Source organism: Prinia subflava, chromosome 19 (assembly GCF_021018805.1).
Source record: "Prinia subflava isolate CZ2003 ecotype Zambia chromosome 19, Cam_Psub_1.2, whole genome shotgun sequence".
NCBI lineage: Eukaryota > Metazoa > Chordata > Aves > Passeriformes > Cisticolidae > Prinia > Prinia subflava.
Genome location: NC_086265.1, coordinates 8388074 through 8402703, shown reverse-complemented (window position 1 = coordinate 8402703; position 14630 = coordinate 8388074). Strand labels below are relative to the sequence as shown.

Genomic DNA, 14630 nt, shown 5'->3' with positions numbered 1-14630 from the left:
TGGCAGATTCTCACCAGCCTGCAATTGTACACAATTGCTGCTCACCATTTCAACTGCTGCAGCAAATGCATCATCCCCGCGCATTGTATCTGCTCCTGTTTACAGAGCTACCCACTCTCCAGCTGCTTTGTTCCTTAGCTGAGTGCTCAAGGACATAAGACAACTCCTCCAATACATTTTCCAACACATGCTCAGAGATGTAGGATGGAATTAAAACCAGGAAAGAAGACCCATCTTCAGCCAGGAGAACGAGGCTTTTTTATCCACTCTCAAGCTTCTAAAGGAAAAGTTAGTTGATGACTTCTGAAATGAACCCCCACACCCCCTCATCTGAGTATCAGGGTTAACAGGTGTACATGACAACAGGATTCAGTAACTTAGGACAAACATGGTGTAAGATGTTATCCAAGAAAAGGGACTGGAGAGCTCCATGTGCCTAGCAGGAATAAATAAAGAACACCCAGTTCAGGTGGAGGCACTGCAGGGTGGGCCATAGCCAGCAAAACTAGCGGGTTCCTAAGCAGGAAGGCTGGCACAGTGGTGGAGAGAAACCTTAGAGAAAGATGGAGATGGGCACCAAAAAAGATTAATGTGGAAACAAGGGATTAACCTTAAAAAGAGAAAAACTAAAAACCCAAGAATATAAGCATTATAAATATCTGCTTGTATGTTACTTAAAACTGCTAGATGTTATTGAAGGTAATAGGGTTTAACCAGCACAGAGCTATGCAGACGTTCATTTCCATATAAAAAATCTGCTTATTTTCCTTTAAAGCTGATTAGCTCCATTTAGCCTCGCTAAACCAAACAAACTAAGTCATGATCCCAAATAAAGAGAAGCTACACAGTCTTCTTCAACAGGTTTAACTATATCTGTTTGAAATATATACGAAACCACGTCAATAAAACTTTTCTTTTCGCACTATCTTTGGAAAGCAAGAGGTCCACAGCAATTTCATGGCAATTTAAACCCCAGTTGCAGGCTGTTCAGGACATTACCTGGGGGAAAGACCTCCACAAGACCCAACATCAAACAGTGCACTCCTTGGAACAAATGCAGGCACTGATGAGCAAAAAAAAACAATCCCTAGCTGGAGCCCAGGAACAGCAGAGTCGTTTTGCATTCATCTGGCTCTAGCATACTGAGTTTGCCCCGGGTTAATGGGATAAGCAAGGGCTATTTAATTATCATGTTATCCTAGGAATTACATGTCTACAGAGATCACCCATTAAGGAAGGGCTGTGCATAATACACTCACACAGCCTTACAGGAATAAAGCAGCAATTCTAGTGTTCAGTATTAGAATATGCTATCTATCACAAGCAAGAAGTCAGTGCCAAGAAATTCACAGTGTACATTTCAAAGGAAACAAAAAGGTAAAATAATTTGACAGTGAACATTACTGATTTTTTATTACTTTAAAGGCTAATCTATTTTCAGTTTTAGAATCTGTTTTTAATACTAATGGTTCAGTATAACTATTTACACTATGATTTTCAGAGTGATACTGAGACACTAAAAAAGCAAATCTTCAATTATAGCAAGACTTCAAAAATAACACTAACTCATGTAGAATGCCTTATCAAATTCTACTGAGCTCAGCATGGGGAGCTCTATTTTCCCATGGCATTAAATGGTAACAGCTAAACCCAAAGAACCAGTCAGAACCAAACATATGAAGAATCAGTTCCCTTTCAGAAGTGAGAGCAGATGCAGCACCATATGGCTGACCCTCTGCAGCTAAACACAACGCCCACAAGGACTTAACAATTTATCTCCCCCAGGAATAAAACAAAAGTTCACAGGTTTTAACATGCAAGGTTAAGGAAGGGTTACACGGGCTAACATCCTAAATTAACAGAATTTACGCCAGATGCTTTGAAAAATAGCTACACAGATCTCACACAAAGAGAGTTCCACCAGTCCTCGCCCAGGAAGCGGAACTCAGTCCTTCCTCAGCATCTGCCCTTGTCAGCAGATCTGCTGCCGAAGCCGGGACTCAAGTGGCACAAAGCAGCCACCACAAGTCACTTCTTCAAGCCCAACACCATCAGCTGCTTAATAAACTGGTGCTCTTCAAATACTAAATTGCTTCTATTTGACCTGAATATCTGTCTCCCAGGAAAAGCAAGGACTGCAACTTTTTCCAGGGCAATAAAGAGATGCTAACAAGCCTCTAAGTCACTTGACTGCCATGAAAAGCTGTTGCAGATTCTGGTGGCAAAAGTGTAATTGGACTGGTTTTCTATTTTACTTTTACAATACTTTGTGGAAGATTTTCCATATACTCTGCTGTTCCTACTTCCTTTTTACAAATAATTTTATCTTTAAAAATAAATTAGAGTGCCATGGACTCATCTTTAGATAACAACTTCACTCAGAATATCAGAACCTAACCATATTTGAGCATTTTCATAGAAAGGGCCATCATTTTCAATGTTTACGTGCACACTTCATACTCAGAAAGCGATGAAATTTTGGAAGATCAGTTATTTTCCAAGATCTTTACTCTTCTAAATACTACAACCACAGGCAATAGCAGCAACAGTGGTATTTTTACTAGCCAAGACAGATATAGATCTGTTTCTTTGACTTTATATAATTACTCCAGAAATGTCATTTGCTGGCTAGCTGGTGCAGAAAATGAAAAAATGGGTTCAAGGAAAAACTCATGGGGCACTATTTTTTCACCCTTTGAATATTAGTGTGGTGAACACAAGCAACCTCCAATCTGTTTCCCAATGGATCAAGTCACCATTAGTATTCATCCAGCTCCTTCCAATTTACAGTTGCTATCTAATTCACTCCAGCACAATTATAGTCTACGTATAGGGCTATACATCAAGAGAAAGTTGTCCAACAGTGGTGATTCTGTGACTATTTTCAGTTGTTTAAAACTTGAAGCTACCAATGCAGAATGGAAGTTTGCCGTGCTGGTGGCTCCTTCTACCTTTTGGAAAACTTCTGCGTCACAGATGTCAAATCATTCAAGCAAAACCCTCCATAGGGATGGTTGTGCTATGTCAAATGATGTCAAAACTGAAATGATTGTGAAGCAACCAGGTCTTGCCATATCTTTTTAGTTCCAAGATTTGAGTTACTCCTGTTTAAACACACAGATTCTCAAAATTTACATAAAAGCTCCCTTGTCGCCAAAGCTTCAAATTTTCTGTCTGGATTATTATTTAATGAAAGCTTGAAAAGCTCCTAATTCCATCTACTAATTTGAGAGGTGAGAGAACTTCAAGATTAAGCCCAGTTTCGTGCCTCAGTATTTGGAAATAGAGTTCAGAAGCTCCTAGAGAGGAGTGATTCTTCTCAGATCAAGCAGCCTCATGCTGTGTGTTATCAACTGTATTGTGCTAGGACATCAATGCCAAGCAAGAACAGCATCCTGCTGTGCTGAGTGCAATTCAAGGTAATGGACTGGCAGAGAACAGCTTATAATTAAACTACACAGGTAGGGTAAAAAAAAATTGGAGTTCTGCAAGGACTCAGGAAAGGTGTGGAAATCTTCAGAGGTTTTTATCATTAATACCTAGCTTTTAAAAAGGAGATGTACTAAAAAGTGCACAAATGTCAAGAGTCACTTCAACCATAAAAACATCCTCGGTGAAACAAAACACAAAGCTGTTTTTCATCACTTCAAAACAGGTTGCTGCAGCTACTGCTTCACCAGAAGGGAAAGATATAAAACTGATATGACAGGATTTATGAAGGGCACTAGAATTTAAGACATTCATTTTCATTCATAGGCAACAGAAAAAAACATCAAGCCTGCACTTTGGGAAACACAGCCAGAGTTATACTAAACCCTGCTCTGCTCAGCCTCCTGAAAATGAATTAGACCAGAAGGCCTGCAAAGAAGGCAGGATATCTGCAGAAGCTGATCTGATGTTCTGGTAGAAGCAAAGCTGGAAATCCAATAAGCAGTAAAAGGTAAACTGCAGATCCCCTCTCTCTTACGGGTTTAAATACAGAACTTTTATTATAAAGGTGAAAAAGTTACGTTTCTACTTTGATTGCTTGTGTAGAAACATGAGAGAAAGTGATTAGAAATAATAAATTCCCATTTGTAAAAGTCCTTGTTTAAGATATTAATGCCTGTTTCTACCACTGCATAGAATACACCACTTTGGGATAAATTATATTTAGGATCAATTACTGTTGACATGGAAGAGTCCATAATTTCTTGAAGCTCCAGTGCCTAAGTAGAGGCGAGTCACAGGCACATGCTACATAATAAACCCTCCCAGCAATTTTTAGTATTGCTCACAAGAGCAAGCAGCCACTGGTTTTAGTCTATCAGAGAGATAAATTGAGGGTAATCACTGCTGCAGATTCCACTGACACATGGGTGCCTAGTGGGAAGGGCAGGGGGAACAGTACTTTGCACATGGCAAATTTGGGACTGAAAGGAATTCCACGTTTTAATGGGAAATAGCCATTGTGGTAAGAGACAGTAAGAATAAAACAGCTTTAACAACAATCTTCAGAGAAATATGGCAAAAAATAGGCATCTTATACACTTATTCAGATTGTCAATGAATTCAATGTCTTACTAAGATGTGTTCTGAAAAAAATGCCGGAAGAAATTCAAACAAAAAGCCTTACAATTCGGAATGGTTTTTGTACTTCAGCCAATATATGATTACTGAACTAATTTATTAATTATGGATCCTCTTCTTTTAATGGGACCTTTGTTACTAACACAAATGAAATTAGACCTAAAAAAGGTGAACCAACAGTGGCAAACAACTTCCAATGGCTTTGTAATAAACCTTTCAAAACACCAACATGACTAAGTAGTCACTGAAATACACTTTTAACACCACCACAAAACCATAATTCACTGTCATTGAACTCTTCCTAGTTGCTCATGTTGGAGTGTGCCATTAGTGGCTCAAAGGCTGAAGATTAACAAGCTTCCCAACCAGATTCAGGGCCCTTTCTTGCACGTTTTCTTTTCATGCTTCAGAGAGTTTTCATGCCTTTTAATTTAAAGATATTGTAATTCTCCAAGTTTCATAAGTCCAGGTGGCTTCACTAACTATCTCTTTTAGTGTTCACCCTGCCTTTATTGAAGGGAAGAACTTTTTAATTAAAGTATTTACATTATGCTGAATCATCACACAACTGCTCATCTAATCCACAGGTATTTTCTAAATTTAAAGCTGCATCATTTCTTGTTAATTCAGTGGCCAAAGAAGAAAGTTGCCACTCCTGAGTATGACTGTGTTACTATTATTAGTGGCATTAGCTCCCCAATCAATGTCCCAAGCCAGTCTCTGCTGTGACTCGTCACGTCTGTATTGCTTTCCTCAACACGAGCACGCTGTGCTCTTCCAGACTGATTCTGTCCTCAGGTTTACCTGAGGTGCTACTCCTGCTTCTGCTCCAGCACAGCATTCCCGTGCACACCAACCTCTCCTTTTTCCTGACAGCTCTGAATAACACCTGCCCTCCAACACCCACTGCAGGTCACGATGCAATCCCACCGTTTTTTGTTACAGGTAGAATAGATTTCACATCCTACACCAGTAGTTCTTGTTCCTCTGGTTTGCTGGCTGCACTCCTCACGTTACTGTGCAAATATTGCCATTCTTTCACAAACACCACACCTGCTTTCTGGCTGTTTTACTGAGCACAGCCTTCTCACCAATTACTTATCTAATTCCTCCTCACATCAAGTGGAACACTTTCCTTCTCTCTGCTGTCCAGCATTTTCCCCTCTGGTATTTACAGATGTTATTCTTCTCTTCCTGCACACAGACATAGTGATAAATCAAGTCTCTCCCACATTTCCTTTCTTTAACCTTCAAGGTCTCATCATGTCAGGCTAGACAGTCCAGTGAAACCTGCACCCCGAACACACCAGAATCTACGTATTGAGAAATGTTAATCCTATAAAATCCTCCTCCTATCCGTATACCACACATTCTTTGGAACTCCAGTCCTTAGTCAACACCATCCTGGTGCATACTCCAGGCAACAACTTAGGTTACTGACTAATACATCAGGAACAGCAGAAGATAAAATTAGTTTTCTACTAATGTGGAAGTTCAAATGTTCCCACAAGCAAAGACTTCAGTGCTTTTAAGTAAATCTAAACATTAACATGACTCTGCCTTCCCCTGAATTCCATTATACTCCAGAATTTTATTAGGTCCAGAGCTTTTTCACATTTGGCCAAAGTTAGCTAAAAAGGAGTAACAGCACAGCTATAAAAGCAATTTTCTTTAGGACATTCCATATTGTAAAGAATATCCTTAAATAGACTATCAATGGCACAGCTTAATTTTCAGTGTCTGAAGAAACTACTGACTGTTTTTCCCCTTTGCTGCACATTCACACACACAAACTAACGAAAAGTTTTCTTAAAAGAGCACTGACATTCTTTTAATTATTTTCCCATAGTACTCACTGAGGAGATGGCTATCTCTAGCATAGTTTCAAAGTTTGAGTGTTAGATTAATTTCTCTAATTCCTTCAGATAATATGAATATTTTAAAGAGTTTGTTGCTGTAAAACATCAATGTTACTATTTTGTAGCATCTCTCTAAAATAGCTGAGAACTTAGAATGATGACAGACTGAATGCTGTTATGGCAATGCCACAGAGTTCACGTGATTCTCTGCCAAGAAAATTAAGTAGTTCACTTACAAAGAACTTCTTAAAACAGTTTTTGAGTGTAATTTAGTCAAGCTGTAAAGAAAAAAAGTTTTGAATTGTGCTACAGTTGAATTCATGCTTTCAGATACCTGTCTCATTGTTCTTAACAGAAAAAAAATTACAGGTCACTTCACTTTTAACATACACAGAAAGACCTGCACTAGCCTGTTTTTCAAGAACAACTGAACAACTGAAAATGTTCAGAATTGTGATTGCACAGTCACAATATTTCTTTGCTTGTTTTTAGGCACAGCTCAGTATCCAGTAGCTTTAGCTGAGATCCACCGCTGGTGACAGGCTCCTCAAAGCATATGGTCACAGGAGCTTATGAAGTGCAAATACACCAGCTTGTCTGGCAGAACAAAGTTCTCCACTTAGGCAAAAAATGTAATCAGAACAAGGAGGAGTAAAACAAGCTCACTTCCAAAGTCCAGCCATGTCACCCAGCACCGTCTGAGTGATATACAACAAAATCAATTCCAAATTTAACCACAGGCTTATGTGTTATTTCAGTTTAATTGCAACATTTTTTCCCTGTCAGGAAAGTCTCTTTTTAGACCACAAAGTCTCCTCATCTTCAGGATACCTGCTCTGACCGCAACAAGGGAAGGATAATTCACACAAGCAAAAAACTGTTTGTAGCATTAACTGCTCAAAATGAAGAGAAGCCAACTCAATCTTTGTTAATAATGGTTACAGTTCTACCAAACAATCACCCATTTCAAATAAAAATAATCCAACAACCTGAAAGAGTCAAAGTACTGCTGCAAAGGAAGCTGGCACAGGGCACTCTCTCAATGTACTTGCCTGGACAGTCGACTTCGTCGCTCTCGTCCTCGCAGGTGGGCCACCCATCGCACTGCCAGTTGGAAGGGATGCACTGAATGGTTCCGCTCCGACACGCAAACTGCCCCGGGGTGCAGCGCAGCTCTGCGAGGGAAGGGGAAATGGGCTTTGTTCAAAATGGTATTTATTCTTGCACATTTATACGTATATTAATCGGCTGTCATGCGATGGATCACTGAAGCGTAACGGAAAACATCTCTGGTTAACTCAGCCTGTTAAAAACTCCTTCAGATCACTTCGTGTCCTGAACTGCGTGTTTGTGGTTTTAAGAGACAGAAGGGTATGGGAAATAATTCTCTCAAGACATCCACGGTAAAACCCTCCTGATAAAGATAGCCTGTGCATAGCTATTACCACAGCATTACCCATTTACTTCTTGTGGGGCACTGAGGAGTGCTCGTTCCATTTTCTCAGAGCTGAAGTTCAACAAAAATATGTTTCAATAGTTAAGTGCTACATTATGCAACAGCCTCAGAATCCTATTTCCATTCTAATCACTGTGTATGCCAGAACCCACTAGATTTGCACAAATGTCCAGTCTGATTTAGAGACATTTCACAGAGCTACTTGTACAACAGTATCTATATCCATGAACCTGTTTTCACTTTCTAGCTTCAGCTTTTTTGTAGAATTTCTCCATGTGAACATATCCTTTACTAGAAACTGTCACTATCTGCAAACATGTAGCTCCTGCTTCTGTGAGTTCACTGCCTACTTGCTATCATTGCACTGTCACACCTAATTAGCATTATAAAAAGTACAGCTTTTTTTAAACCCTTTTTTTTTTCAATTCCATCTTTCAAATGCCACAACCTAATAACTCAGCTTCATTTTATGTTCCTCAAAACATTTTGCAGGGAAGAAAAAGGTCTGTCTACAAAAGTGAACAATTCTAAACTTGTTCACAGCCAGTCTGCCAGTGCCAACACCATCCACAGGCTCACTTTTGCACCTGACCATCATTGTCCATCTTTCCTCTTGACAGTGGTTGCCAATTTTCCAACCATTGTTTTTGAGCAATTTAGCACATTTTCCTCTCAGTGAGCTGCACTAATCCCAGGTAATTTATGTCTAGAGAACGAGTACCTTTTTAAACAGAAAAAAAAAATGTTTATACCTACAACACACTGATTTTGAATGGATCCAGTAGGCAACTGCCTTGCAGAAGGAAATCATTAAAAGAGAATTTAAAATTTAGGTATGCATTCCCCCATCCACAGTTTAAAACATAAGAGCAGACTGTAATTGCAGTTGTTACTTCTTGAAACACATGTCTAAGATAAATCAAGACAGAGGTCACATTTTAGTGTTCAAACAACATGACTGGGTGTAATAAACCCAGTCATCAGGCACTCTCAATAAAAGCTGTACACATACACCTAGTAATTGGTAGAACATATTGATAACAGGCTTCTAATTCAATGTTAGACTAAAATCCAGTCCTACTACTGGTTCTTCTATAAAACACAGACCTGCTATTCTAGAAAAATAAAAGCAGGCACATCCTCTTAGCAACCACCTACTCACAGCAAACATTCAGGTCACAAGATGCTAAGAACTCACACGGACCTGCCAGACTACTGACGGCAACAACAGACCCAGCAGCACAACAGAGTTCTCACCATGTAGAGCTTTACTCAGCCCAAACAGCTGACAGAGAATGAGCACAGGGGAAATGGGAAAAAATTACTGTTCCCAGTCATAATGACTTCCCCCTCAGAGTAAAATACAAAATAATTTATTTAGCCTGAAGAGGGAAAGGGGAATAAAATGGTGAAGGGGGGGAGGGTAAGAAACGGAGGAAAAGCTTCACTTGCCCAATACAGCAAGAGAGAAAATTTTAACTCTATCTTTAAGCTAAATAATTTCAAATCTAATCTCTAGGAGTTAATTAAATTTCCTTCTAACTTAGAGGAAAAAACCCAACAACACACAAACTACCAAATCAAACAAATACAAAGCCTCAAGCTGAAATGAAAAGCGTTCAGATTTCAAGTCCACAGAAAAGCAGCATTTGGTAAATCATTGCAGCTTCTTTTGCCACTTTTGCACAAGGTCAGGACACAGTGGGAGGTTCCTTAGAAAGTCTTGCTACTACAGTTTCAGAATTTACACCAGGGCCTGTGGTAGATCCTTTAACACATCAAAGACTATTCTCAGCCCAGCTCCAGGTTTCCACTGCATCCACCTGTAGTTATGACAAAATTCAATACTTCAAAATAAACCTTTTTCTTTCACTGCGTGATTTCAATGGAATTCACACATACAGCCTGTGAACAGTTACTCTGCAGCCTTCTGGCTTCACAGGCAGCATCCACCACGAATGCCAACCTGCACAAGGGAAAAACAGTCAAGAATACTTTTGTCTGTCTGCAATTCCATACATGCTATTACTATTTTATGTACAATTACATATGACTGGTTCAGATAAAAAGGATGACTCCATCTCAGTATTATGGGTATTAAAAAATGCCAGCTACATGCTGTAATGTCATTACTTCCTGTATTAGAGACACTCCTCTCTGAAGAATGGGGATACATGGAAGAGTACAAAACATTTCTGTTCAAACACCTTTCAGACCAGCTGTACCACTGTTCCCAATGGAGATCATGCTGTCAGATGCACTAATTATTTCAGACCAAGGAACATGAACAGCTACGCAATTCTGCTGCAGAGGGGAGAAATGTGGCACAAAGAAATACTGTGAAATTAAAATCTCTGTCAATAAGCCCTCCTGAGCCATCCCAACCCAGAGCCACCAGCAGTAAGATACAGACATAAAAACAGATGGAAATCTATAACAAAGCTGTAAGATACTCAGCCAAGGAATGGAGATATTTGGGAGAGGCAAAGATGCACAGGGTATGTGCTGGTCTCCAGAACCTGTGAAACATTTCACCTCAGTAGCCTATTTTTAAGTTAAAACAGCAGATAAATAAAAACATCCCAAGCCCATCTCTATCACAGAAAAGGCAAGTCATGCTGCCAGCAGCAGGACAAGAGTCAGGAAGATGTATGGGCAGTACTGAACACTACAACATTATGTGACCATCCATCTTTCCTGGAATGCAAGTAATCACTTAACACATGGTCAGACTTCGTACTTTCCAGCAGAGAGGTAAATAAAAAATGTTTCTTCACCCATATATTTCAGTTCTTTTGAAGAATAGCAAAGATTTCAAAAATATCAGTCCATTTCTGTCCTTAAAGCCAGATATCCCTCACAGTCCATAGCTGTTGATGGTAACTCACAGCAAGAAAGGATGAAGACAGTACCTTAAACTATCACCTCCTCACAGCACTAAAAGCACACTTTCCACCAGCCATTACATGCAGAAACATTTTGTATTTTCAAAATCATCAGTAAATATGTAATGGCACAAGTTCAGCTAAGAGCAAGCAGCTGTTGGAGCAGAAGCACAAGACAACATTAAGCCAAGGGCATCAACAATTGCCTCGAAGTGAAAATGTGGAAATGCAACCTCCCCCAGTGTTCACGTACGATGAGATGAGTGACATCAGCGGTGTTATGATTCACATGTGTAATTCTAACATAAAAGGCCTCTTTTGCTTTTAAATGCAGCCTTTGCTATGCTACAGGATGAAATTTAGTACACTGAAATCTTATTGCAGAGCAATTAAATTCATCAGGCATTTGCTGGAAAGAAAAGAGACAACTAAAACACTGAAAATAGCAGCAATTGTAATTTTTGCACTATACAGAATATAAGCTTACAAAACATCACAAAGTTCAGGCAGTGTGAGAACATGAAAACACTTGAAGCAGTGAGGTGTCATGATAGTCTCTTCATTTCACTATCTCAAAGCACTTCTACAACATTAACCCTCAACAGTCTTACCAACCAGTGCATCCTCCTGCCATGGTTACAACAAAGTACAGAAAAATTCAAGAGTTTCCCAAAGCTACAGACAAGATGAAGCTGTAGGAAGCTGGTTCTGTGCTTTCATGATGACACTGTGTTTATTCCCTAGAGCCCAAGCAACCTGCTCGTTCACCAGCACACCTGCACCTGAACAAATGTCTGGCAGAAATATTAAGTAACAACAGTGTGTTCTCTGTTAAGAAGGTAATGCTTCACTTGTTTCTCTACTATAAATTGGGTATAGAAAATAAGAAAATCCTTAACTTGATATAAAAAGAGCAGAAAAATTGAAGTCAGATTCAGACCACCAATTCTACAAGCTAAATATATAACCCAAGATAAAACCTACAGTCAAGTGAAGGCCAAAAAAACCACAATACCAACTTGCTGGGACACATTATTAGATAATATAACCTGTCCACAAGTCACTCATCTGTGAAAGACATCTTACTAAGGCTAGTTGTGGACTTGTAATTTGAAATTAAAAAGAAAATGTATAAATTTCAAAATTGAAAATTCACTTCATCAAACCAGTAATGACAAGATTAAAAATCAATTCAGACAGTGCCATACAAACAAGAGGCCTTCATCTGCATTAGCTGTCACATGTTTTTCTAAGTTAACCAGCAGGAAAAACAACAAGATTTTTGACTAACTGAAAAACTGAGGTTTCACACAGGAAAAGCTTAATCTTTCAAGGTGGTTGCTCACACGCTCACAGGGAGCTTTTGTTCTGAAGATTTTGCCTACTGCATGTTGAATACCAGGTGTTTCACAGAACTCATCGTGTATTTCAACACAGGGGTCAACTAGCTTTTTGAATTTTCTTTACAGCAGGATAATTTCCTGATTTTCTGCTAAGTACTAAAAAAAAAAAAACATTAAGGAGAAGCATTATCCACAGGAAGGACTTCATGATAGATGAAGAAAACACACACACACACCTGCTCCCTCTAATTCCCAGCCAGCTTCATGTGTTTCACAAAACAAACAGATTCTGGCCACTATAAAATGATCCAGGAAGCCCTTTCAGGTTTACAACCTCATGTACTCCCTCTGGGTAATTGAGAACATTTTCCTCCTGGAGGCCAAGCACTGAGAAGCTGCAGTGCATCCTTCCTGCACCAGATGCACGCTGGTCAGTGAGTTGCCCTGAGCGTTACACTACCAGAAACCTGTATTTTCTGCATCATTTTTTAAGACTTTTGAGGCTCATTTGGAGTCTGACACCTCGTGCTCACATCTAAACTGCAACTAATTTTTTATTAATCTTCCCCCTTTTTATGCAAGACATAAGACATAAATGGTTATTCAAAACAATCATTTTATTTTAAAGAAAGGTAGGGAGGATCCATATCCAGTATGTGAAACTACTTTTTCAACACAGTACATCTCATTTTAGAGCTTCCAATACCAAAGCAAGGCTGTAACAGACACATGGGACAAAGCATTGCTTCAAAACAAGTTCACCTTGCTGGTTCAGTTTCCTAAATGAATGTGATCAGTTGGCTTTGAAACGGCAAGCTTTAGATCAAATTAGCTACTGTCTGTCCACATTAAGTCAGATCAGCTCTGGTTTGTCCCCTTGCAACCAGAAAGATTGCATGCTCCAGCTAATTCAGCAGAAATGCAGCTGTACAATTCCAGTATCCATTAATGAGAAATTGAGACATCGTAATAGTTGTCTGCCACCAAAGACAGAATATCTACTAATGGGTCTATCATTTCATATTCGCTCTAACAGAAAACATTTAAACAGTTGTGACCTTCAAATCCACAGCACCAGAAAAGCCTCAAGTGAGGACCAGGGTGGCAGCTCTGAGGCACAAAAGGCTGGTACCAGGTCACACATCACTGGGGTGACAGAAGGAGCAGGGGTGGAAACAGCTCATGGCAACAAGCAAAATCCAGCAGCTGGAAACATTTCCTGCAAAGATAAGCTGCTAGGTGAATGAGAAAACTTTGATACTGTTTTAGCAGGATTATCCTCCTTCAATTGAAAACAGAGATACGAAAGAAATTCAGCTGGAAGAAATGTTACATCCAATAAAAATGACAGAGGCCCTATGTCAGGCACATGTAATAAACATCTACTCTAAAGCATTAGGTGAACACATCAAAGCTCTCAAAATCTAAATTTCAACCTTATATTTTCAAGACACCAAAGATTAACAGTACAGAAACCTGCACAGAAACAGTGTGGAAAAAGGAGCACTAAGTCCTAAAGCAGAAATGTATCCCTGACAAAAGAACATTCCCCTCACCTATGTTCCCAGCTCTAACAAACAAACCTCCAGCAGTACAAAAACCTTGATATCACAGCAATTCTCAAATTCAGAGGTATAGATGAGGAACCAGAGGCTGAAAGTAAAGCGTCCAAAATATAACTCTCAATTCAATTGCTTTGATACAGAAATTAAACTCAGTGACTACAATCACTGATTACGAAAGTGTGGGTTCTTCTGGCTGCAATTAGTGAACTTTTCTTTATTAAAAGATTCACCAGTTAGTATAGTCTGATACATTAAAATAGTCTTTTAGTAGCTAAGACTACAGATGCACTAGATGTTAATGTTTACACAGCAAGTATAGATTTGAATCTATATCAGCTTTTAACACAAAGAAATGTAATTTTTTATTTGCTACATTAATTGTTCTTGTCTGCTGAGCTTCATTTTTATGGAAATTGAGATTTGATTAAATGTACACCCAGCATTTAATGTTATTTCAATTATAAGCTATTACTCTGAAATTCATGTACTGGAAGAGATAAGCTTGAAGTATATGGTTTGGTTTTATACATAAGCTTTTAATGAACAATGGCAGGTTTGTGTGTACATCAAATTTACTTTGCTTATTTGATCACATTTCTCAAGGTTGGACATGGTAGATCCGCTGGCATCATTTTTATTTACAGACCAAAGGAAAACAAAAGACAAAAATACTTCCTCCTTTCTCAGTGTAAGTCGCTCATTGTCCCAGACTGGATGAACCAACCTGTAAGGGAATATTCTGTTCAGATTTCAAGAGGCAATTACAGTCATCAAAAGCTGATTAAGCATTAACAAAAACTCTAACTACAAGTGCTTAGACCAGTAACTCTTCTTATTCAGATTTCAACTTGTCCAACAGGTCTTTCTAATGTTTTATAATACTCAACCTACATACTTAAGACCTGTACCTACATGTTGCACTATCCTTTCATATTTTAACACATTTAGGAACA

At 39.0% G+C, this 14630-nt stretch overlaps 1 protein-coding gene across 1 annotated transcript in view; it reads right to left on the bottom strand.

Moving 5' to 3' along the window:
* The window catches only part of DGCR2 (DiGeorge syndrome critical region gene 2), a 41915-nt gene that overhangs the window by 13953 nt on the left and 13332 nt on the right, over positions 1 to 14630 (bottom strand). Inside the window, exon 2 of the mRNA XM_063415530.1 lies at positions 7481 to 7603. Within this exon, the coding sequence (XP_063271600.1) occupies positions 7481 to 7603 (123 nt within the window). The remainder of the gene's footprint in view (positions 1 to 7480; positions 7604 to 14630) is intronic.